We start from the raw sequence: 27,665 nt of genomic DNA on the forward strand, positions 1-27,665 counted from the left end.
TCCGATCCACTTCTTTTCCGATTCCTGCCACCGCCGCAGTACACTTCTGCTCATCCCAAATGCTCTCATTGGTTGACACACGTCATTACCTTTATCCCAAGCCAATACGAAACGAGATCCCACCCCTCCCGTCACCAGTGTTTTGTCTGTGTGTGTGTGTGTATTCAGCGCCAGTGAGCTGAGCAGCAGACTTTTTAAATTATTTACAAAATAATAAAAACTGCGTTAACGCGCGATAAAATATTTGTCGGCGTTAATGAGTTAACGCGATAATGACGCGTTAATTTCCCCAGCCCTAATATATATACATATATATATATATATATATATATATATATATGCTGAATTTTTTTGAACATTATCAAATATTAAATACGAAAACACAAGACATGACCTTGATTTCTAAAAGTAAAACAAAAGTAAAAAGTAAAGTTAAAAGTAAACAGCAGATGATTTTATTATAAGATCATGAAGTGTAAACATTTGTTTAATTCCTTTGTGTGTAATGGCCCTTATTACGGTGGCCGAGAAGTACAACAAAACCGAAAACAACACAACAAATCAGATCTTCAGATGTCTCGTCCAATCAGCGGTAGGTAAGAATTCCATTCCCAAACTATACCTACCTTGTCCGGTTTGTCTGAATTGTTTCGGTTTTGTTCAGGTGTTTTACACTTCTCGGCCACCATGCCTTATTCATCAATCAGTGAACAAAGAATGTGTGTATAATGTTTGTTTTCAAGTAACGCCACTGGGGCGCAGCAGTAAATTGTGATTAATCCCGTTTTTATCTAAACGACTGTTAAAAGTGGTGGCATAAGCTTCATCACCTGCTGAAGGTGCTGATGGTGCTGAACTCGCCCCGATGAAGACCAATGCCTTTATAATGACCATCATTAAAAATAGAACGTTAAAGAAAAATTAATATGTTGCAGCTGTGCTTTTTAACAGCTGCGCTGCCTTCAGCTGGTGACAGGATGTGTTGAGCGCTTTCGTGACACGGAAGCCACCGCTTTCATTCACTCTAATTGAGCAGACACAGGCTTCGGACTTCTTTAACAGCATCAACTGAATAAGCGGCTGAGGGCTCCAGGATTCAGTCCCCACGCGTACATACATCATGAGGACTGTGCTACTCGGAGTATTTATTTTCTTAAAAGGAGCAATTTGCACGTCTGTGTACAACTTCAATGGAGTGATCAGACACTTTGCTGTGGGAAACAGTAAGGTGTTTGTTGCTACAGATTCTCAGCTTCACCAGATGCGTCACGATCTCGTAGAGGAAAAGATTAAAGACATATCAAACACCACGCACCAGAACGCACTGAGCATCTTGTTGCCTTTCGAGAGGAACGGAACTCTGGTCACCTGCGGCACTTCAGAATGCGGCTACTGCGAGGTGCTGGATATAAACGATATAACCCAAACTATCTACAGGGAGACATCGTTGCCGTTTGGAGCGCGTGTGGACGAATCATCATTTGCGTTTCTTGTCGATGTCTTTACTTCAAACACAAGAAACGATATATACATGTTGGTGGGGAGAGAGGATGGGGATGATCAAATTAATAATGGCTGTATAATCGAATCCGGTGTGACATTGCGCAACACTCTCCGATCTCAGAATGGTGACATTTTTTCTAAAATAGGCGCAACTGCAGCTGAAGCCAGTATTAAAATTAGTGGTGTTAAGTGGGTACACGGTTTCCAGGTATCTTCACAGTTTGAGTCCTACCTCTTCGCCAACATTATTCCAGGCAGAAAAGTGGTTCTCTTAAAGATGGAAAACAGAGTGAATAAACCAAGAATAACGAAATCACTGAAAGTGGCAACTTTACGCTGCTGTAAGGACCTACCTCGCCAAAAACTTGTGGCTTCCACCCTCTTGCCCGAATCTTCTCTTTTATGGATGGGAATATTCACTGCAGAACTTCCAGATCACCCTGAGAACACTGTTTTGGCTATTTACAACATAACTGCGATCAGCCCAGGGAATCCTACTGAAGAATTCAATTGTCAACCATCATGTGTCCCAAAGGTTTGAAACAGTCCCAGAAAGTCCTAGATTTACTGTTTAGAATGTGTTGATATAAAACTCTTTATAGTTTAATGATCTAAAGAAAGCAACAACATTTGGGTTATGTATATTACTACTGATAACCATTTTGTACTACTGATGTTGTAGAACCCCTCAAGCCCTGTTGTAGATCCCCTTGCTGTGGTATTCAAACACAATTCAATGACATCTGTGGTAGCACAAATGAATGGGTCTTGGATTGTGCTGTACATTGGAACTGCAAATGGGCAACTTCTAAAGGTCTGATACTCATTGTATGCAAATAAAAACAGATTTCTTTATGTTGTGTGCAATAACATATAATAATAATATTTTCCACAGTGAACACAGCACACAGTTTTTTCATGTTATTATTACTACTATTAAGTATTATATATATATATATATATATATATATATATATATATATATATATATATATATATAAATATAATATATATATATATATATTGCCAGTGCTTATATCTGTAAGCACTGGCGAACTATGGCATTGGCAAACATGTAGTAAGATGTACACACTTTTCCATTCTATATTGGAAACTGGTGACATATCACACTTTATGGCTGTCAAAGGCCATGCATTGTGTTAAAACACCACATAATTATTCCAAGCCTTGTTGTCTGTTATTTAACAGCTTGTGCTGGACACAGATTATAGATCTTCCTGTGCAAAAGTGCTGTACAGATCTGATGATGACAGGATGGTGTTTCCCAAAATGTATTTTGACCCAGTGGATTCTAGTTATATCTACATAGCGTTGGGAAATCAGGTGAGTTTGTTCTAAAGTTAAAGCTGTGTTGCACATTTGGCTTTCTAGGATCAAACTGAGATAAACGGCCATCTCTATTAATTTTTTTTAAAACATTGCTGCACATTTAAATGACATGTAAAATTAATTTAGGAGTTTAAGAGGCAGGGAGACAGTTCAATGCAGCAGTTTGAGCAAATAATTAAACTCTAATGTGTGTGTGTGTGTGTGTGTGTGTGTGGGTTTTGTAGATTAACCGTGTTGCAGTGACTCAGTGTGGTATGTTTGACACTTTGAGAGCCTGCATTGGCAGCATGGACCCTCTCTGTGGCTGGTGTGGGGTCACAAATAGGTAACTTTTATATTTATTTTTTTAACTCTTCTTCCAACCAAATTTTCACCCACAACAGTCTCAATAGTTTACACAGAATGCTGCAAAAACACTGAGTTAGTGACAGTTTTGTGGTGAAAACAAAAAGGTTAGTTTGAACTACCAGGAAGGATATAGTCATTCCTCATTACTGCCTGATCACAAAGCTTTGCTCCAAACTGGTCAACAACTATACATAGATATTCCTATACAAGATTCCAAACATTCAGCAGCAGTTAAAAAAGATTGCAATAACTGCCTCAATAATTATGCAAACAGGACACTGTTGCTTACCCACCAGTCACTTCATGTTACTGTCATTTTTCTTAGCTACTTCCTGATGCATTTTAATTAGCAGTTTATATAGGAACCCGAAAATTATTCATGAGTGAGGCTAGTTAAGATATGTGAACTATGAGAGAAGTGATTGGGCAGGATGACCCCTTACCTGAGTATTAATAGTAGTCATTTTTACTTATCTAAAGTGTGATGTTGTAGAATGCATACTATGAGTTCTGATGATTATATTTCTTCAGAACATGACCAGACCTATCGAACTACTTGCTTACTTGCCTATTCATGATATCCAACAGTTTTATTGTGGTTATATGATCAAAAAAGCAGCCCACTGGCAATAGGTTGTAAATTTTTCCCACTCATTTTTGTTCACTTTAGATGCTGTATGCAGAAGAAGTGTCAGAATTCAACTTGGATCTCCATTTCTAAAGATTCTATTCAGAAAGAGCTAATTTCATTTCAGGTTTCTATGTTGTCTGTAGAGGTAAAGGTTACTGAATGAAATATTAAGATCATTTAACTTTATTTTGGAAATATACAGTTCTTCTTCTTCTTCTTCTTCTTCTTCTTCTTCTCCTTCTTCTTCTTGTAAAGTCAAATCAACTCAAGAAGCATTTAATGCCATTGCAACCATATATAGCTGTTGCAGTACACAGTGCAGTAAAACAACATTCCTCTAGGGCCCTGGTGCTACTTAAAACATGAAGCTAAAGAGAATAACACAAATTAGAATTATGTATATTAATACAGTTTTAAATAAATTGTGTGTGTGCAAATATGTACAAACAGTACAAGATAGGCAGTACAGTACAGCATAATACAATATTGTACACAGAGCAGTTCCGATCAGTATATAGTTTTGTCATAAAGTGCAGGTAAAGATGCTACAGCTTTTAATTTTAATTAAATTAATTTTATTGATTGTTGTTCACTTCCAGATCAATCTGAGTCTACAGCTTCACCTGGATGCCACAGAAGGTCTTCTCTTAACATGTACATTCAAGGCAGGAATTGTGGATCTGTGTAAAAGGTCTAGCACAGTTACACGTATTCCCAAATGCTCCTGCAATTTCCCCGAAGAGCACCTGCCTTCTGATGGTCAGTGTTTTCACAGTATTCTTCAGAATTGTGTGGGTCATTTTACATTTTATAGACTTGGTAAAGAAAATGAGTTGATTTGATCTAACAACATGTCATTCTGCTCCACTTCCCCAGGACTCAAAGTTATAGTGACAGCCACTATCAGTAATCAGACCTTGACAGAGAGCCTGACACTGAAGAGTTGCCCACACATCACAGAGAATATGCATTCAGATGAGCAGTAAGAAAATCCCTTTTGTAACCAACAATCTGTCACTAGAACAAGTTTTGCTGGGCAATTTGTGACAGGTTTGGCCATCTCGGACAATGTTTGGATCTGAATATGCATCTACATACAGCTAAACCCTTAATTAATGAAGGTCTGTGTGTAAAAACATGTTCAGACTGATTCACTAAAATGGTTAAAGGAGGACTGCATGTTTCTAGTGTACAAAATAGCCTTAATAAGTTTTTCAACACATCTCATTTCCTTTAGTAGTTGAGGTCAGAATCAGTTTTCTTTTGGTAGTCTCTAAATGTGCATTGGTTATTATGAACCAGTACTTGTATTTACTTGTTACTTTGGGACTTCATTTTATTTTATTTTATTTATTTCTAAATTTGTCATTGCTTAACAAGAAAGCATTCAATCCTGAAACCTAGGATTCGAAAACTGAATATCATGCCTTTTTGTGATGATTGGCCCTTGTAAGCTGTTATTCTGTTGTGTACTGACTGGTCTGTGAGGTTAAAATGCAAAATTAAATATAGGTAGTAAGATCACACTATATGATATTCTAGATCACACTAAGAGTCAGGTGTCTGATTTAGTGTAATGTGTTTTTAATATTTAGTTGTGCAGCCTGTGTCTCAGCTGGGTGTTACTGGCAAAGCGATAACAAGACTTGTACCTGGACTCCTGTATCTGCATCATATTTACACATACAGGTGAGCCTATGTAATGTACTCAGCTAAATACAGCATGTCTCACTAATTTCTTTATTCTGGTTAACTTTAGCTAACCTAATTTTAAACAAATATATAATGTAACTTCTTAGAGAATATTTGGTCTGATCTATAAAGTTTCTACACCACACTTATTGTAGCCACTGGCTTAATCAGTTTGTTTGTTTGTTATATACTTCCTGCCCTATTAGTGTTATCTTTATTTAACATGCAAGTGTTTTTTCTTTTTTTTTTTTTTTGCCTGCTTCTGGAATATGATATAGGCCACCTGACCAACTCAACTTGTTTTAGATATACCCAAGATTTCTTACCTCTTTGGATTTTACATTTTAGTTTCATGTGTAGTATATGTGCCTTGTGTAGCCCAGTGTTATCTGCAACTGTCAGGGTGCTCAACATTTTCTTATATCAAAAGCACTGTAATTCTTTTTACTGTAATAGCTAACAAAACTAACAGAAACATAACACCATTTAACATTTTTGTGCTATTTTAGTTAGTATTTGTTCTTTAGCTTTATCCTATCTCTCTCTGATCATTATTAAATATACCTGTGTTCTGCAACATTATCTCTGTCTATTTGTTATTTATTTTTCTGAACAGAGCTGCCTTTTCTCTGTTCCTGTTTTTCATGTTTGCTTAATTGTACTTACTTATGTTTCATGTTATCTTCTTTCTCTCATCTTCTTTCAGGTTATATTTCCATATTTTCTTTTGTTAAATGTTTTTGAGGTTTGAATCTTGTATGCTAATATTTGGATCAACTAAAACACAGACAAATCTACCAATAACTGAAACAATTCCCCATTCAGAGCTGAGTCATGCACACATAGTAATGAGTCAGTACCAGAATTGCACAAATCAGAGTTAACTACAGACTACTTCCACTACTTGGAAAGTAGTTTTATGCAGATCTCAGACATCAGCCCATTTTTCTTGTGTGATATTGTCCCTTTAATAATTTATATAAATAGTTTATTTTACACTCAGAGGACAATGGAGGAGAGAAATGTTAATCTGAAGTACTGATTATTTCAAGATCTGAATACTTTTATAAAGTGAGCTGTAAGTGGTCAACTTATCCTTCAAACTATCAACATTAATAAAAGTGAGATAAAATACACATATTTTGCATCTATACTTGATTTCATCTTAGAATTTTATCTGATTTTGATCTGTTTTCATCTTAAATGACATTTTCTTCTTCTTTGTTTTTATCTAATCATGACTAATATTTCAGCACAATATTCTGTTTTTAGGTAGTAATTTAACATTTGGAATTTGAATGTGAGTTTTATAAGTATAATACTAAAAACAGTAAACATTAAAAATGCATCTCTCTCCCTATTTAGGACATATGCAAGGAGACTTCATCTGATAGAAACTACATGGTGAGTGACAAAAGATCACACAGTATTAGTGAGAACATGGTTTCTGTTGGTGAGGAGGAAGTTAATTGTTGTGAAAGAGGAATTCAGTTTGCTTTCATCGGGTTGTTTAAAGATTTTTTTAACTTTTAAGTTTTTCTTTTAGAAATAAAATTGATTTATCTTGATTTATGCCTTTAGTATTTTGTAAGTATTGAACATTTTAATTCTAATTTGTCCTGTATGACCATATAGGACCTATAAGGCTGTTATGCAAGAATCTCTTACTCAAAGACTAGTAATAAAGTATAAAAAAGTGGAGTCTGCAAGAGATAACAAGCCTTTTCAGTTTTCTCATAATTTTTGGCCATAATGATAAGTGCTGTATATGGAAAAAGGGTGAATGGGGGTGGCAGCATCATGTTTTGGGGGATTTTGCTGGAAAACTGACTGACTTTGCTGCAAGGAGGGAAGGTAGAAATACTAAAGCATAAATACTAAGTATTTAGTAGAAATACTAAAGCAACTCTCTGGATATCAGCCAGGAAGCTCAAACTCACTCACAAAGTTTTTTTCCAGCAGAACAATGATCCTAAGCAAGCACCCATTATTGTAAGAAAATGGCTTAAAGTGAAAGTACTGGAGTGGCCTTTACAAAGCCCTGACCTGAACCCCATAGATGCAGGGGTGAGGAGGCCCACAAACCTGATTTTAATAATATGAATTTAAATAATAATATGGCCTTCCTCTTTGCCTCCTTCCTGGCAGCTCCATGTCCAACATTCTCCTACCAATATACTCACTGTCCCTCCTCTGAACATGTCCAAACCATCTTAATCTGGCCTCCCTAACTTTGTCCCCCAAATGTCCAACATGAGCTGTCCCTTTGATGTACTCGTTCCTAATCCTGTCCAACTGTGTCACTCCCAAAGAGAACCGCAACATCTTCAGCTCTGCTACCTCCAGCTCCGACTCCTGTCTCTTCCTCAGTGACACTGTCTCTAAACCATACAGCATGGCCGGTTTCACCACTGTCTTGTACACCTTCCCCTTGATTCTTGCTGAAATTTTTGCTGAAATCACACAGAACTCCCAACACCTTTCTCCACCCATTCCATCCTGCCTGCACTCACTTCTTTACCTCTTTCCCACACTCTCCATTACTCTGGACTTTTGACCCCAAGTACTTAAACTCCTGTACCTTCTTCACCTCTTCATCCTGTAATCTTACTGTTCCACTTCCCTCCCTTTCATTCACACACATGTACTCAGTCTTACTACGACTGACTTTCATTCCTCTTCTCTCCAGCGCAAACCTCCACCTCTCCAGGTTTTCCTCCACCTGCTCCCTGCTCTCACTACAGATCACAATGTCATCTGCAAACATCATTGTCCAAGGAGACTCCTGTCTGACCTCCTCTGACAACTGGTCCATCACCATAGCAAACAGGAAGGGGCTCAGAGCCGATCCCTGATGGAGTCCCACCTCCACTTTGGACTCCTCTGTTTGCCCTACAGCACACCTCACCACTGTCCTGCTCCTCTCATACATGTCCTGCACCATTCTTACATACTTCTCTGCTACTCCTGACTCCTGATACAGTACCACAGCTCTTCTCTTGGCACCCTGTCAAATGCTTTCTCCAAGTCTATAAACACACAGTGCAACTCTCTCTGACTATCCCTATACTTCTCCATCAACATTCTCAGAGCAAAAATTGCATCTGTTGTGCTCTTTCTGGGCATGAAGCCATACTGCTGCTCACAAATTTCCACTATCTTCTTTAACCTAGCTTCCACTAGTCTTTCCCATAGCTTCACTGTATAGCTCATCAACTTTATCCCCCTATAGTTGCTGCAACTCTGCACGTCACCCTTATTCTTAAAGATCTGCACTAATACACTTCTTCTCTATTCCTCAGGCATCTTCTCACTCTCTAAAACCCTGTTAAACAAACTAGTTAAAAATTCCACTGCTGCCTCTCCTAGACTCTTCCAGACCTCCACCGGGATGTCGTCAGGACCAACTGCCTTTCCACTTTTCATCTTTTTCAAAGCCTTCCTTTCTAATCTTATCTACTTTCTGTTCCACAGAGTTCACCCCTTCTACTCTTTTATCCCTCTCATTTTCCTCATTCATCAGCTCTTCAAAGTACTCCTTCCATCTCCTCCGTACACTCTCCTCACTTGTGAGCACCTTTCCATCTCTATCCTTAATAACTCTAACTTGCTGCACATCCTTCCCATCTCGATCCCTCTGCCTAGCTATCCTGTACAAGTCCTTCTCTCCATCTCTAGTGTCTAACCTAGTGTACAACTCGTCATATGCCTTCTGCTTGGCCTTAGACACCTCCCACAGCCATGTCCATCCTCTTAGCAAAGTCCAAACTCCAAATTTGCCCATCACCTCCTCATCACCTGTGTTCGCCTCACCAACATGTCCATTAAAATCTGCTCCTATCACCACTCTTTCACCCGTGGGAATAGTCTCTATCACTTCATCTAATTCACTCCAGAATCTCTCTTTCTCCTCTAACTCACAACCTACCTGTGGGGCATAACCACTAACAACATTCAACATCACCCCTTCAACCTCTATCTTCAGACTCATCACCCTGTCTGACACTCTCATCACCTCCATAACATTCCTTACAAACTCCTTCTTCAGGACCACACCTACCCCATTTCTCTTACTATCCACACCATAATAAAACAGCTTGAATCCTGCTCCTATCCTATATCCACCTTCCTTCTCTCCATTATGTCAGCCAGCTCTCTACCTTTCCCTGTCAAAGTACCAACATTCAGAGTTCCTATTCTCAGTCCTACACTCTTACCTTTCCTCTTCTTTCTCTGTCTACACACTCTCCTCCCTCCTCTACTTCTTTGACCAACAGTAGCCCAATTTCCACCAGCGCCCTGTAGGTCAACGGCACTGATGGCGGTTGTTGTTAACCCGGGCCTCGACCGATCCGGTATGAAATTTAGAGTACTGACGATTCGCATGGTTAAATTTGGCAATGTTTTACGCCAGATGCCCTTCCTGACACAACGCTCTCTATTTATCACTGGACTGTTACCCCCATGGCTATATTAATAATAAATAATCAATAATCAGGATAAACAATCATTTATTGTGGGACGTTTGTGGAAGACTACAAGAAGAATTTAAGTCAAGCTCAGGTGATTTGATCCCCTGAAAATCTGACATAGTAAATAAAAGTAAAAATAGATCTATACTTTATCTGTTATTTTAAATGATGTCTTACGGAAAAGTAGACCAATGCACAATGTTTTGTAAAATAAAGTCATTAATTAAAGTATCATTATTACAGTATCAAATTGCTTGTCTTTATTCCCATTAGCCAGAGATCCTGTCTGTGTGGCCTAATGAAGTCTCCTTCCATGGCAAAAACAATGCAGTGATTAAAGGGAAAAATCTGGAACTGGTTGTGAAAATTCGCTTCCAAGGTTTTATGGACTGCAATTTAAAGGAGTGAGTTTTACTGAATGTCTGTGTGCTTGTGTGCTTGTAGACAGATTTGATTTATTCTGTGCATCAACTGTTCCCAGGACACCAGTCTTGGTGCGCTCTAATGACACACTGAAGTTCCATATTCCTAATGGAAACAAAGAAATTATGAGGGTGTGTGTTGTTACGGCAGATGGACGTTGTCATAGTAATGCCACCATCAGATATAATTCCCAGCCCACCTGTACGGAATTGCAGCCTGGAAGCACCTGGTCCAGGTAGAACAGAGATAAATACATTTACATTTACATTACATTTACATTTATGGCATTTGCCCTTATTCAGATTAACGTACAAAAGTGCTTTAAAGTCTCCATTAATGAATACATCAATACTGGTTTACTAGGACACAATTTTTTTTATTGTATCTTTTTGGTATTTTTGGCTACCCTATTCAGTATTGTGCACATATGAAAACCAGTAGAGCATATAGTTAAAGAGAAATGGACTTCTTGTCAGCTAGCTTTACACAATGAAACTGATCTTTGGAGAATCTATGTATTTGAACAGCAGAGGCAGGATATTCTGGTGCTCTAATTGTGTGGCCAGCTTAAAGATGAAAAAAGATTTCACTTCCTGAAAGTTAACACTGACTGGTTTCACTTCCCTTTCACTTCAACAGATTATTCTAAAAATAAACATATCTGCTTTACAAAAGGAACTGTGAACAGTGATCCTCACTTCATGCAGTTTAGCCATTTTAAACTTCATTGTACTCTATATTTCTGTATCTTAATCTGATACTCTGGAGCTTTCCTATAATTGTATACATTATTGTTTATCTGTCATTCAGTGGTGAAAGGAAGATTAGAGTGCTGGGGAGCAATTTAGAGTTTGTGGATGCAGTCAGTATACACACATCTTCCAAAGAGATCATCCTCAACTCAGACAACAAGGTATGAAATGCACAGCGATGAATTCTGTTAAAATGATTAGACTCTTAAGTATGTGTGATATCATAGCAAATTACTCTGTACACTGCATAAAATTAGAATGAGAAAAACTTCTGCATGCATCCAAAATAACAGTCCAAAAAAGCAAGAAATTCCCAAAACAACATGAGTATAACTAGAAAAAAAGAACCAAACAGCTGCAAATGCTGGAATAGGCAGAATTTAATAAATATAATAAACTGCAGACAGGGGCCTCCATTGTCTGATAATTTACAATAATTGTACTATAATTACAGTACTATAATTACTATAAAAGGTCTGAGAGGTGTTCCTTTTGTTCCTTTTTACAACAAAACTGTCCTATAATCTCAATCACTAAACGCAAAATGAAATTTGATTTGCTTTTAAATGGCAGTGAATTTAGTACTTTGACAATACTATATGCTGTGAACTAACAAACCTAGTAGAAGAACTTGAAGACTGAAGGTGATCCTGCAGTGAAAAAAAGGTATCTTGATATCTTATTGAATATGGAACCATTTGGTTGAACATGGTTTTCTATTCCATTTTCTATTTTCTAGACCATTACACATGCTGTTCTCCTACATTTAAGATTCAAACCAATAGAACTCAAAAAAGAAGTAAAGTGGTTTGAATTCATTTTGTTAATTAGACAATTTCATTTTGTTAGCCAGCTGCACAAAGAAACACCTGTAGCAGTTTCCTATTCATGCCATTATCTTTTATATTCTCCTAGAGCTTTTGGTTTCACACTCACAATCAGGGAGAATTCAGAGATGCTGGACCATTCATTGTCTCTCTTATAGTGGTGAACTCAACAGTGGTCTGTCCAGGTAAAATCTCTTACCATCCAGACCCAGTATTCACCAGCTTCTCTACCTCTAAGGAGGTCAATGAAGTGTTGGTCACCATACAGGTAGGACAGCATTTTAGAATGTGATTTCTAGCACACTCATGTTGTTTTAACTGCATTGGGCCTCATTTAACAAGCTGGACAAACAGATTCGTTCCTAAATCACTTATACAAGCATTTACACAAGAAATGTGGCATTCATGGAAATCTCATGAACTCAAAAAACATTTGTATCCTACCTGAGTTCCTGAGTGTGTGTAAATTTATACATAAGAAAAGTAGCTTCTCTAACAAATGTAAGCCTTTGTAAAACATGATCAATGTTATATACAGTATATAATACAAATATAATCTGCACTTTAATATCTAGAGTATTCTGTCAAATTTATATTGCTTATTTTTAATATGTTTAGCATATGTCCTTATCAGGAGCGATTTATAGGAGAGGAAAATCATTAGAAAGAAAAACAACACTTCTGAAACATTTGTAAATCCAGGAGAAAATGTCACTTTGTTTTAGCTCATGCAAACATTAAACACAGCTTTACTCAAAGAGTGATAAATGTGGCCCGTTGTTCAGAATTACTTAAATTCAAAAACCAGCAGGTTTAAATAGGGGAAATTAATTCTTCTTTGCTAGGAACTAAGTGCTAAATTGCCTTGTGTTTGGCCTTCCATGTTCTAATATGACTTTTAATTAAAAAGGTAAAAAGATAAATATCCAGACTTAAGTGAACAGCCATGTGCTAGTGTGTTAGATAGCTCAGTATTGGATTTGTGAACATTTCAGATGATTATTACTGTTTCAGGTACAATGTAACAAAGAGTCTATTGCTTTATTTGATTTCATTATTACTGCTATTTTTTCTCTTTAGAAAAAGGAAGATATATTAAATATAGTTAAAGAGGATCTAAAGGTGTGGGCCTTAGAGGAAGACAGGACATTTGATTGTATAATAGAGAAAGTTAAGTCCAGTGCTGTGATTTGTAAGATTTCTGGAAATAAGGACAGTGAAATCAATGTGGACTTGCTCAAGGTATGTTTTATTTATTTATTTGTTTATTTATTTATTTTTATTCTTTTTTTAATCAGCTGTTATTATGCAATCCTGCTTTTTACTTTGAACCCTAAAAACTCAGCTGAATAGTGATGCACAGGTTTTGTTTTGTTTTGTTTTAGATTAGATTTGGCAATGTTACCAAAATTTTGACACAGGAGACTCTGGAATATAAATATATACTTGTGGCATTAATCATTTTGATTGTTCTTGGTGCTATTGGTGAGTATTTACCATATTGTGATTTCTATGTTTGATTTTTTTTGTCCTTGGACACTGGTTGCAGCTTAAAGCCTGGAACTTTTTTATCTGTCATTTTGTCTAGCTGGAGTATTTATCCACCGTAAGAGCCAGCAGCAGATGAATGCACAAATGAACGAGCATCTGGAAATGCTGGAAAATGAAATCAGAAGTGAGATCAGACAAGGTTAGAAGAATCTGTTTGCTGTAGCTCTGTATATTTGACAGAAGGCTTTTCAAAAGATTCTTGGTATCGGTATGTCTTTGTAGCTTCTTTTAACCATTCTAGTTCATTTCTGGTAAAGAAAATATTTTGGTGCATGGTTCCAGAAAGAACAATTAAAGGGTTCTTCAAAGGGAACCTTGAGGGTTACTAGATTTTTTTCCTAATGGCTTAATAGAAGCATAGATTTCTCGAGGTGCTAAGTGACAAGTAAGATTTTAAGTTTTAGTTTCTTAATATTCTTTAAAATGAACTCCTGATTTTAAAGTGATTATTTTCTGTTTTATACAGGATTTGTGGATTTGCAGACAGAAAGTTCAGATCTGGTTGAAAATGTCGCTGCCATTCCTTACCTAGATTATAAACATTTTGCTTTGAAAATATTCTTTCCTGAGGTTTGTGTGTTCTGATTGTCTAATGCAGGGGTGTCCAATCTTATCCGCAAAGGGCCGGTGTGGGTGCAGGTTTTCTTTCCAACTGAGCAGAAGCCACACCTGAGTCTACTGAAAGCCAAGATCTACTGATTAGCCAGTTGGAATCAGGTATAGCTTCTGCTAGGTTGGAATGAAAACCTGCACCCACACCGGCCCTTTGCGGATAAGATTGGACACCCCTGGTCTAATGTTTCAGTTAAAATGATTTGTATTTTGTGGTTGTGGGATTTAATTAGTATAATTTACTATATTTAGGGAGGGCCGTTGGCAAACCAGATGATCAAAGAAATTGGGCAGGTGAGAAAATGTTTACTTTCAAGTCTGATTAGCTCATACAAACATGGAAACATGATTTAAAGATTTGCTCATTTTGTGTTTTTGCAGCTTAAACAAAATGTAGTGATGATTTTTATATATATACAGGGGTTGGACAATGAAACTGAAACACTGGCCAATTTAGTGTTGGAGGTTTCATGGCTAAATTTGACCAGCCTGGTGGCCAATCCATTGATTGATTGCACATTACACCAGTAAGAGCAGAGTGTGAAGGTTTAATTAGCAGAGTAATAGCACAGTTTTGCTTAAAATATTGCAATGCACACAACATTATGGGTGACATATCAGAGTTCAAAAGAGGACAAATTGTTGGTGCACGTCTTGCTGGCGCATCTGTGACTAAGACAGCAAGTCTTCGTGATGTAGCAAGAGCCACGGTATCCAGGGTAATGTCAGCATACCACCAAGAAGGACAAACCACATCCAACAGGAGTAACTGTGGACGCAAGAGGAAGCTGTCTGAAAGGGGTGCTAACCCGGATTGTATCCAAAAAACATAAAACCACAGCTGCCCAACTCACTGCAGAATTAAATTTGCACCTCAACTCTCCTGTTTCCACCAAAACTGTCCGTCGGGAGCTCCACAGGGTCAATGTACATGGCCGGGCTGCTATAGCCAAACCTTTGGTCACTCGTGCCAATGCCAAACGTCGGTTTCAATGGTGCCAGCAGCGAAAATCTTGGGCTGTGGACAATGTGAAACATGTATTGTTCTCTGATGAGTCCACCTTCACTGTCTTTCCCACATCCGGGAGAGTTACGGTGTGGAGAAGACCCAAAGAAGCGTACCACCCAGACTGTTGCATGCCCAGAGTGAAGCATGGGGGTGGATCAGTGATGGTTTGGGCTGCAATAGCATGGCATTCCCTAGGCCCAATACTTGTGCTAGATGGGTGCGTCACTGCCAAGGACTACCGAACCATTCTGGAGGACCATGTGCACCCAATGGTTCAAACATTGTATCCTGAAGGCGGTGCTGTGTATCAGGATGATAATGCACCAATACAAACAGCAAGACTGGTGACAGAGTGGTTTGATGAACATGAAAGTGAAGTTGAACATCTCCCATGGCCTGCACAGTCACCAGATCTAAATATTATTGAGCCACTTTGGGGTGTTTTGGAGGAGCGAGTCAGGAAACGTTTTCCTCCACCAGCATCACGTAGTGACCTGGCCACTATTCTGCAAGAAGAATGGCTCAAAATCCCTCTGGCCACTGTGCAGGACTTGTGTCTGTCATTCCCAAGACGAACTGATGCTGTATTGGCCGCAAAAGGAGGCCCTACACCATACTAATGAATTATTGTGGTCTAAAACCAGGCGTTTCAGTTTCATTGTCCAACCCCTGTACGTGTGCCAGTTGATAGTGACATTTCCTTGCTATGAAAAAATGTAGTAAAATTTTGTAAATTAATGCACATGGCACCCACAAATTATAGTATAAGTCACTGTACATGTTACTGATTTGGTAGCTTATGGTTGAGGCATTGAACTACTGATCAGAATGTTGTGAATGAGTTCAAATCCCACCAAGCTGTCACTGCTGGGACCATGAGCAAGGCCTTTAACCCTCAATTGATCAGATATATAAAAATGAGATAAATTGTAAGTTGCTTGGGATAAGGGCATCTGTCAAATGCCAGAAATGTAAATGTAATTTAATTCAGAGAAATGAAGAAAAACTAGGCTAAGAACACTCCACTATCTAAGAAAAAGCATCACTGAGTGTCTTTTGTTAGAATTAGTTAATCAGTTTACACATTCTTAATTTGTGTAACTTTGTGATTGTGATGCCATTCATTGTGCCTGTTACTTAAAAGGTTTTCTGCAACACTTCAAATCCGACAAGAGGTTTAATATAAATCTGCTGAAGTATGCTTATGATAGAGTAGATCTGTTTTTATGGAATTAGGCAACTTGTGGAGAAGAGTTTGATAGCAGTTTTAACTACTCTTATCTTTATTAAATACTGAAAATTATGTTTTTTATATTCTGAATAAAAGGATGTGTTGGTTCTTATGTGTTCTGATCAGGATGCAGTGAAGTCAGAGATGGATGAGAGATGCCAAGCCTTCTCCTCATTAATTCAAGATCAGACATTCCTCACATGTTTTGTCCATGCTCTGGAGGAGCAGAAGAGCTTCAGCCTAAAGGACAAGTGAGACATAGAAGTTTCCTTCTCTTGCAATAAACTCTGAGCTTGATCAGTTCTTTTGGTTCAAATGTGTGATGTCACACACAAATGTCATGATTTCCTGTTTGTTTTGATATATAATATAGCATAAAAGCCAACATAATCCATGTGTTTTTTCTTATAACTTGCTCTGCCCTGATTGTTTGAGATGTCAGTCTTTGTGATTTGTTGGTCTGTTTGGTTGGCTGGCTCTCAGGTGTACAGTGGCATCACTGTTGACTGTAACCCTGCATAGTGACCTGCCATACCTCACCCAGCTAATGGAGAACTTATTCCAGAGTCTAATGGATCAGCCCAGCAACGCTCAGCCTAAACTCATGCTGCGTCGTACAGAGTCTATTGTAGAAAAACTTCTCACCAACTGGATGTCCATATGCCTTTATGGCTTTCTTAGGGTTAGTCCATACTTTCAGTCACACATGTCTTTACATCATCTTACACTGCCTATATATTGACTGCATATGCTTGTGTGATTATTTTCACAGGAGTCAGTTGGCCAGCCTCTCTTTCTAATGATATCAGCTCTAAACCAGCAGATTTGTAAAGGACCAGTAGATGCAGTGACTGAAAAAGCTTTGTACACACTGAATGAAGACTGGCTCCTGTGGCAGGCTCAGGGCTTCAACTTCAGCCTTCTGGTTTGCTCCTTTCTTATTTCCTGCTATTTATGCTGCATTACTCACATTTGTTATAGATTCTTTCTTTTTGACTCTGACCATGGATTTTAGTGATTGCAAATTTTTACCCCTTTCATTCTGAATCATGGTTTTCTCTTTTCTCTCCTTGTACCATGTCTTAAAATTTATTATTATCATAGAACTTTTTTACTCTTGGTTTTGATTATGCATAGTGTAATGTGTTTAATAATAGGAATAATAGGAATAGAGAAAATGAATGACATAAAAAGCAGTCTTAGCCTGTGGTGGGATGACACAGACAATGACTGATCTTTTATTGTTTAAAGATAAAGCACATTCAATTTCAATTAAATTTTATTTGTATAGCAATGAGCACTTTTACAAAGCAGTTGTACAAGGATATAAAAATTCAGAATATATATTTAAATTGAAATGTATATATATATATATATATATATATACACTATATTGCCAAAAGTATTCGCTCACCCATCCAAATAATCAGAATCAGGTGTTCCAATCGCTTCCATGGCCACAGGTGTATAAAATCAAGCACCTAGGCATGCAGACTGTTTTTACAAACATTTGTGAAAGAATGGGTCGCTCTCAGGAGCTCAATGAATTCCAGAATGGAACTGTGATAGGATGCCACCTGTGCAACAAATCCAGTCGTGAAATTTCCTCGCTCCTAAATATTCCACAGTCAACTGTCAGCTGTATTATAAGAATGTGGAAGTGTTTGGGAACGACAGCAACTCAGCCACGAAGTGGTAGGCCACGTAAACTGACGGAGCGGGGTCAGCAGATGCTGAGGCGCATAGTGCGAAGAGGTCGCCAACTTTCTGCAGAGTCAATCACTACAGACCTCCAAACTTCATGTGGCCTTCAGATTAGCTCAAGAACAGTGCGCAGAGAGCTTCATGGAATGGGTTTCCATGGCCGAGCAGCTGCATCCAAGCCATACATCACCAAGTGTAATGCAAAGCGTCGGATGCAGTGGTGTAAAGCACGCCGCCACTGGACTCTAGAGCAGTGGAGACGTGTTCTCTGGAGTGACGAATCGCGCTTCTCCATCTGGCAATCTGATGGACGAGTCTGGGTTTGGCGGTTGCCAGGAGAACGGTACTTGTCTGACTGCATTGTGCCAAGTGTAAAGTTTGGTGGAGGGGGGATTATGGTGTGGGGTTGTTTTTCAGGAGCTGGGCTTGGCCCCTGGGTTCCAGTGAAAGGAACTCTGAATGCTTCAGCATACCAAGACATTTTGGACAATTCCATGCTCCCAACTTTGTGGGAACAGTTTGGAGCTGGCCCCTTCCTCTTCCAACATGACTGTGCACCAGTGCACAAAGCAAGGTCCATAAAGACATGGATGACAGAGTCTGGTGTGGATGAACTTGACTGGCCTGCACAGAGTCCTGACCTCAACCCAATAGAACACCTTTGGGATGAATTAGAGCGATTAGGAATGGGATGTCACTTAAGTTCATATGCGAGCCAAGGCAGGTGAGCGAATACTTTTGGCAATATAGTGTATATATATATATATATATATATATATATATATATGTATATATGTGTATATATCAAACATGCAGCTTTGATTTGGAATGGCAAAATGTAGACACTGTAAAAAATATTGTAGAATTTACAGTAATTTACTGCCCTGCCAACATGGGTTGCTTACATATCTTACATATTACAAAATGACATAAGATACATTTGCTCATTTAGGATACTGAAGGACCCCATCATGGCTGTTTAGGATTGATAAAATTGGACCACACAACCTTCTGATCTAAGGCTAACTCGTAGCCTTAACCATTGAGCCACAACAATGAGCTTAACTAGTGTGCAGACGTTGCACTGCTTGACTTTATAGTATACAGCTGTGGACTCATAATCATACTATCCGGTTTCACCCAGATGAGGATAGGTTCCCTTTTGAGTCTGGTTCCTCTTAAGGGTTTTTCCTTGTCTTCTCAGGGAGTTTCTCCATTGTTGCCTGTGTCTTGTTCACTGTAAATCTATATGTATGTATGTATGTATTTCTGTAAAAATGCTTTGTGACAGTGTCTATTGTTAAAAACATGTAGAAAAAACATTCAATTGAAATGTATTGAATATACATGGGCAGCCAAGTAGTAGGATTTAAAATGAAGGAGACCAAATCCCTCAACCATTTTACTCAGTTAAACTCAATAAGGTGTTGTGTAGATATTCTGTTACCCAAAACCAATGAGAACAGAGCCCAAGTGCTTAAAATATTGTTCTGGTATGAATACAGGGATTGCCTGAAACATATAGTATACAAAATTAAATTAGTATTTATAAGGCTTGATACTGGGGCAACAGACGCTTGGCATTTGAAATAAATAGCAAGAAATTAGACCTTATCATCATATAAATACAGCAGACCAGGATTCCACTTTAGACCACTGCTAAAGCCAAGACACTAAAGGGCAATAGTGAATCTTGAACGTTCTTAAATTATCACCACATAGTATGTAAAAAATTATGTAAAATGATCTCTTTTGCAATGAAATTAGAGAGTGTCGGTTCTTTTACAGTCCCTGATTAAGAGGTAAGTTGTTTTACATACTCAGCTGCCTTTAAATGGCACATAAGAGGCACAAAATTTCACAGATATTACAACTCCCGAGCTGTAGGAAAAAACACCTTATTGTATCCCAAATAATGTGCACACTTTAAATGTCTGTATGAATCCTGTACTATGCTAACATAGTTATTATAACCATTAATTGTCCTTCACCTTCTCCTGCCTGTTACAGAAGTTGAAGGTGCTGTTTGCTGTTGGGACAGAGGGAGAAGTGAGTGAACCACTGGAAGTAAACGTCCTGACATGTGATACAATAGAACAGGTGAAGGACAAAATCCTGCAGACCTTCCAGCGCAAATTTGGATTCCGATATACTCAACAACTAAGAGATATCGGCATTGGTCAGTATATATACAAAAATTCTGATCTGCAGTCTGTGACAGAAACAATACATACACAGTGCTATTCATAAGTATTCAACCCATTGAACTTTTCCACATTTTGTAGTGTTACAACATCAAACTGTATTGGGATTAAATGAGAGTCTGTCAAAAAACCCTTTACGAATTACATTGATTTTCCCCCATTTAATATTAAAGTTCTTGGCATATAATCACAATTAAATCCATTTAATTTTCAGATTATGGCATTACAAAATGTTTAGAGGAATTCAAGAGGGTAAATATTAAAGTTCAAAAAAGAGACATCCTTTTGGAACTGTATTTCAAGTTTCAAAAAACTGCATGACAAGAAGTTATGAAATATAAGGTCATTGCTGGTCAAATCTTATTTTTCTTATTATAATACCCAGAATTGCTGCATTTCCCCACAGATTTCTACATTTAGTTTCACAACCAATTATACTTTCACTATATCCTTCCTTGTATTAGTAATAGTAGTACTATTTGTCTTTGAAACAGACATCTGTATTACGAAATCAGGAGACAATACAAATCAGTCTTTTTGTACATAACTTGTATTATAGAAATGTCTAAGCAGGGAATGGGGGGGGTCGAGGTCCTTTAGGGCTGTCTGCTACATAGTAATGTATGGTTTTTATTGTTATTAGATAAAATCTTGCGGTCAATTGAGGCTTCTTACTTACTGTACCTGATAGTTCTCTATCTTTTGTTATACACTGATAGAATATATGAAGGAAGGAAGTTACGTGCCACTGGAGGAAATAGATGGAAGCTCTGAGGTTCAGGGGGAGGTGACTATGCTGAACACATTGAAGCATTATCAAGTAAGTATCAAATACACTGTTTCGGATAAAGCACTATTATATGCAGAGCTGAGGGAAAATGTGACCTTGTTTTAGATTACCACACAAAGTATTAGATTAAATACTTTGGAACATATTTACAAAATCCCAACAGTGATTCAAAAAAGGAAGTGCCTATGTTTTGTGTGAGTGTATCATCTTGTTTCATTCCACAGATCCCAGATGGGGCTTCAATTAAAGTAATCACCAAAAAGGTTCATGCCCCACTTAGTCCACAGACCAGCTTAAAAGGTGAGTGTAAGTTTTCACAAAAAGCAAATAGCAAAAACAAATGTCACAATTACTTCTTTTTTGGTTACTGCCTCATACGTGCATGTTCTTGTTTGGAGTTGTGTGGGGGGGGAAAGAGGCATATAGGTTTTATTCATATTGACATATTATGTGAAATAATTTATTTACTCACATTTATAATAATTTAACCATGTATGTATTTAAATAGCATGTTTTCTTCTAATCATGTTCATTTAACCATGTATAACAGTAAGTTCTACTTGAGTCTACTTCTAAAGTCCTGCATCCTTTAACAAACTGATATAAACATAATGATATTAAGATTCACTTGGCTTTATAGTTTATGAGGTTTTTTTAACAGACTATTTTGGTTAGTGTGAAACATTATGCCTTTTGTGTCACCTGTTCCTTTTTTCTAAAGAGAAGAAGCTTCTTCCTACTTTTGCTCCCATGTTGACTCAGTGCAGTTTCTTCTCTGCTGACTCACTAGACATGTGATACATGGTATCATACTATGAAATGACTGATTTTACAGAGACATTGCTTTTAAAAGAACCTTTGCAAGCTATTGTGATGTGTGCAGGATGTAGCACTGATTATTTAGTTGTAGTTTATGCTACTTACAGAAATTGTAGTCAGTTGCACCTGAGGCTAAACCTACCTTTAACTCTACTGACCCTAATCTTAACCTTTTTATATATGTCATGAGATTTGGCTTGTGTGTATTCTTATGGATTTATCCTTCTTTTTGCTTGTGCAATACACTAACCATGTGAGTCAATGGTCCTGGGAAGAACAGTAATCTGAACCACTGCAACAAACACTTGGAATAACACAAAAATCTTAATAAAAATATTATAAGTATTAAGTATTTAATAATTTTTCATTGTTACAGATGATCAGAACTTCACTACAAAGTATTTCCACTTGGTGAGTCATAACACAAAACAACTGTGTCTATAGTGTGTGTGTGTGTTTGTGCATGGCTTCAAAATGACCTTTCCTTTATTTTTGTTAGAGCCTGGGTGAATTTGAGAAAGTTGCATTATTTGGTTTGACTGAAAAAATTATGAATATTAGATTAATCAATGTTTGTGATTCTGCTGTCTGCAGATTGACCCAGACATCGACACAGACCAGAGCGAACACCCAGAGAGGAAGAAACTGAAGCTCAAAGAGATTTATCTCACCAAATTACTTGCCACTAAGGTGGGATTAGAGAACATGAGTCAGATAAACCACTTTTTATTTGTTGCAAACTGGATTTAGGAGCAAGAATGAACTGTTGTTAATCAACTAGTCAATACTTGTTCACAATCCATTGATTATAGGCATTTAACATCTGTGAGTTTACCTAACAAGTGCTTATAACCTTAAAGCCATCACTAATATGTAGTGCATTTATCTCACTGCAGTTTTCCAAATACTGGTGGAGATTGTTGTAATGCACTACCTATTTAGATTTATTAAAGATGATAATATTACTGAATTTGCGATTACATGTGTCACACTTTGTTACATCAGTGGTAACAAAGTGTGTGTTCACAGATTGTTATTCATTTATATTTCATATCTTCTAAACAGAAAGGAATTTGTCTAATTTCTCCAAACAAACTGAAGTAATTCAACACACAAGAGTGTAGAAAGGTTAATGTTAAACAGTGTTTTATTTATTTTTTATTAAGATAGGTGGGAACCCCACACAGCAGGGGTCAACAGCTAAACATTGCTAAACTTTAAATGGACAAGCTGTAGCTGTGCCAATTTATCTACAGTTATAAAATATATATATATATATATATATTTATTTTAATGTAAAAAAGACGTAGACGTTGTGCTATGACAATACACATCCAGATAGAGTTATCCTCTCATTACCCCTATCAGGTGGCAGTGCACACCTTTGTGGAGACACTTTTTCGGAGTATCTGGGGAATGCCCAACAACAGAGCTCCCTTGGCAGTGAAATACTTCTTTGATTTCCTTGATTCACAAGCTGAGAAGAAAAAGATCATGGATCCAGATGTTCTTCATATCTGGAAAACGAACAGGTACAGGTTTGAACATAGAGAATTGTATATAACATTAACTCTGTCCTCCAATGCAGCAGCTGCAGTATATATAAATATATAAAATATATCTTTTTATTGTGGATATATTTTATACAGTATAATGTGGACATTCCAGAAGTGCAGCTGAACTCAAAATGCAGAGGACTAAAATACGTACATAGATCAGTAAAAGGAATAAAGGGTAAACAGAGAATTAGAATTAGTCAGGGTGGGATCAGTTCCCCACCGGAGAGAGAAAGATAATTAACTCTGACACCTTCCTCACAGACAGGCGGGTGATTCATAGACATTAGCTTTTACTGGTCCACTCAACAATGGTGTAATGTTCAGCAATATCAACCATCAGGGCAACATTAGGTTGAGGAGCTTTCTCCACCTTGCACAGGTCTGGCAAGGCCTTCCCTGCTAGGGCCAGACAGCCTGCTGGGAAATGATGTTCTACCTTACAGGTGTCTCCTCATACATCTCATTCTTATAATACATCAATTATAATACACTCTGTCCAGGTTAGTCTCAGCAACTGGACCAGTGTCCTAATTGTGACCCAACAAGACAAAGAAAGACCCTGAAATCTGATAGATTTATTTAATATGAGCAACAAAACATAGGAACTAAAAAATGTAATCCTCTTTTCCCTCTCAGCCTGCCACTGCGCTTCTGGGTGAACATTTTGAAGAACCCTGACTTTGTGTTTAGTGACCTTGAAAAGACACCTCACCTGGATGGTTGCCTGTCTGTCATAGCTCAAGCCTTCATGGACTCCTTCTCCCTAACAGACCACCAGTTGGGCAAGGTAACCAAATAAATGATCTACAAATCAAAAATCAAATACAGCTCACATTCACAGCAGCTTCCCTAAATATACAAATAATTCAAGTTCAGCTGAACTTGACCTTTTACTCATTTGCCACTGAGCTAGTGGAAAAAATGAAATGGTTTTGTTCGTTCATCAGGATTTGGGAAAACATTACAAAGGCAGCACCCACATGTGTAACATTTCAAAGAGTCTGACAACTTGAAAACTACCGGCTTGTAAAAACACAGTGGCAAGCTGTTCATTCTGTTGTCTGGCGAAATATTTTGGACAAATTCAGAAAAGCAAGCAGTGTGTGCAGGACCTGCTCCTGTTGCTATGTAACTATTCCTCCTCCATATAAGTGAGTTAAGCATGCTCATCCCAAGCACAGACTGTTCTAAAAGTTATTACTTACACTTCCTTATTTGTAACATGGAAGTGTGAAAAAGCTCAATTTAGTTGCCTTAAAGCCAAATGCATGGAACAATTTCTTTCTCTTCCCTACCCTTTGTTACAACATCGGTCAATGTGTGTCAAAGACATTTTTGCAATATAGTTTCTGTGTCGTTAGCTCCTAGAAACCACCAAACCCACTGTCACCCCGTCACATAAAGCTCCCTCTTGCACTTGCAAGGATTATTCATGATACCACTTCATACACTAAATATACAAAAACAGCAGGAGTATCGATGGGTTGAAGAGACAATAAAGTTGTCCCAGTTAACAAATTCCACATTTTAAAAAAATGTCCTCTGTCTTCTTTTTAACAGCATGCACCAACCAACAAGCTTCTGTATGCAAAAGACATTCCTCATTATAAACAAGAAGTGAAGATGTACTATAAGCTGGTAAAGGATCAGACACCTGTCAGCAATCAGGATTTTAAAGTGTTTCTCCAAGAAGAGTCAAAGGTCTGCCACACATCGCATGCAAAATAACCTAATTATATACAAATGTATATTGTTTGCTATATTCTATTATTATTGGGTAGCACAGCTAAGATGCTGTTTCTACAAAAATGTACTTTTATTCTTTCTTGTCCTACAGAAACATGAGAATGAATTCAATGAACCTGCAGCACTAAGAGAGTTGTACAAGTACATGGAGCGCTATTTCACTGAGGTATGGAACAAACAGATCTTCTTCTAGACTTTTTTATTTGTTTTCTTATTTAATTTCTAGAAGTTTAATTTCTATTTCTATTGGTTGTCACTGTGTCTCAGTGGAGGTCTGTGGGTCTATAGGCATGAAGGCTTTATGAAACCTTATGTTTATTTCCGGCAACTCTCAGTGCACACTGATCTTCTGTTGCATTAACACATGCACACACGTGCACACACACACACACACACAATCTAACTAATCTCTATTTGACACTGAATACCACAGAAAAAAAAGGGGGTACTGTAAATATAAGTTGGTTTTTATTTACCACTAAAACCCCAATAGCACTCTGAGTGTGTCCAACTCTACATAAGATTCTGATAGTGTTGTTGTTTTAAAACATTGTTTGTTGCTTACACAGTAACATTAGACAAGAAGATAGAAATCTTTCCACAGAACATCAAGAACAGAAGTACATAGTATGTAATTCTGAATAAAATATTGATGAGAGAAAGAATGAAAAGCCCTGTATTTCTATGGTATAGTAATACAGGTTAAAAAAACAACCTGTATGTATTCTGTATGCTCATCGGAAATATTCAGTTGTTCCAGGCTTTTGAAACTTTATTATTATTATAATTATTATTATAATTATTATTATTATTATATAAAATAAAACATCTAGGTTTGTTTGTATCGATTATAAGGCCACTTTATATATGTGATCAATAAGACAAAAGGAACATTAACAAAATCATTAACTGCATTTTGAATCCTAACCTGATTAGATCACCGGTCAAGTTAACCGATATATTTTGCTCATTTCTCTTCATTGGGTTATCATGGAACTGTGTTGTTAGTTTCACTTCCGTTTGCTTCAGGCATTTCAACACATGCTGTGTTTCATCATGAAACATTTTGTTGTACGAATCACAGTGTGTGTGTTGCTTTACCATCTTTCTCTGGCTTTACTGCAATGTGATACACAACAAGATGCAAAGACAGAAAAGAAGAAAGTAAAACATATCAGTATGTTTAGTGTTTAACAGATAAATATAAGGCTGATGTTGGATCTGTGGCTGATGGTTCAAGCTGTGGTTTTCTATTCATACAGATTGAACAACATTTAGAGCAAAAGGATGCCTCCTGTGGACTGAAAGAGGAAATGCATCGTGTGAAGGAGCTTTTTCAAAGTGTGAAAAGGAGTGCATGGATCTGAGCCAATATACCTACAACACTCTGAATATATTCCCTGTCACCTTAAATCTTACCTGTCTTCTTCTAAAACAGCACATACAGCATGAACCTGTGCAGCACATGAAATCTATGAGGAGTTCAGTTTAACTTGAAGCTGTGCACTGCATTTCTTTCCTCTGGCTGTCATCAAGAGCAGAAACACTAATGTGGAAGCTGGACATATCTTAAATACACAAAAATTTTCACATTAACATAATAATGCCTCCCAATGGCCAAGTCATATTGTAAAAGAAAGCAATATGGTCACAGGTAAGGATCTCAAAGAAAATGTTAGCATTATATTAAAAATAACGTTAATATAAGCTATGCTTGTCATGCTAAACCATGAGCTATAGTGTGCTGTCAAAGGAATCTTCTGAAGTGAAGTGTCTTTGGTCAATCACCACTGTAAAAACGTATTTGATTCATTATGGTACAGCATGTAGCATACTATACAACAATGCTAGATATTTCTATTATATCAGTTTTCTGTTATTTCTGTTATATTTCCCTTTTTAATTTTAGGGTGCATTAAGAGTGCAGATGATGAATAAACATGATAACCATACACATCAGTGTTAATAAAGAGAAAATTCTTTTACAAATCTGCATTTTTGTTTGTGTACGTTTTGTTTCTGTTTTGTTTATAGTTTTCCAGAAGCCTTAAGTAGAGAAAAAAGAATGGGTTAAAACAGCTAAATTAGTAACTCAACAAAACATACTGTAGTACTGAAAGAAAAGATGCCTTGTAATATTATATGAACTGAAGTGGCCTGATAAATTACAACCAGTTAACGTAAGGAGGACCAGTCTGACTAAGTAGAAGCAGCCCTACTAGCTAGAGCTAATCTAACCAGCTACAACAGACCCTACTAACTAGAACCATCCTGACTACTAATCAGACAACTAATTAGAACTAGCCAAATAATTAGAACTATATATAGCTCTGGAAAAAATGAAGAGAAATTAAGAGATCAAATCAGCATCTCTAAATCTATGGCAGCCATTCCATTCTAGTGTCTGTTGAATTCCAACAATGAGGCACACCTCATTCTGCT

General features: G+C 37.4%; 1 protein-coding gene across 1 annotated transcript; it reads left to right on the top strand.

Moving 5' to 3' along the window:
* The first annotated feature begins 427 nt into the window (after nucleotides 1–427).
* Nucleotides 428–27,218, top strand: plxnc1 (plexin C1). Its single transcript, XM_058408190.1, has 31 exons — nucleotides 428–2,038; nucleotides 2,186–2,317; nucleotides 2,713–2,847; nucleotides 3,078–3,178; nucleotides 3,872–3,977; nucleotides 4,432–4,591; nucleotides 4,709–4,814; nucleotides 5,428–5,521; nucleotides 6,890–6,928; nucleotides 10,270–10,400; nucleotides 10,478–10,654; nucleotides 11,230–11,332; nucleotides 12,087–12,266; nucleotides 13,079–13,240; nucleotides 13,384–13,483; nucleotides 13,587–13,688; nucleotides 14,016–14,119; nucleotides 14,414–14,455; nucleotides 16,528–16,652; nucleotides 16,885–17,083; nucleotides 17,174–17,326; nucleotides 20,116–20,284; nucleotides 21,029–21,129; nucleotides 21,324–21,399; nucleotides 22,295–22,329; nucleotides 22,513–22,608; nucleotides 23,287–23,450; nucleotides 24,114–24,264; nucleotides 25,038–25,178; nucleotides 25,315–25,389; nucleotides 26,486–27,218. Exons 1-31 carry the CDS (start codon nucleotides 1,121–1,123, stop codon nucleotides 26,588–26,590), a joined length of 4,482 nt encoding a protein of 1,493 aa, XP_058264173.1. The 5' UTR covers nucleotides 428–1,120; the 3' UTR covers nucleotides 26,591–27,218.
* Nucleotides 27,219–27,665: the final 447 nt, after the last annotated feature.

The sequence above is a fragment of the Hemibagrus wyckioides genome, linkage group LG14, assembly GCF_019097595.1.
Source record: "Hemibagrus wyckioides isolate EC202008001 linkage group LG14, SWU_Hwy_1.0, whole genome shotgun sequence".
NCBI lineage: Eukaryota > Metazoa > Chordata > Actinopteri > Siluriformes > Bagridae > Hemibagrus > Hemibagrus wyckioides.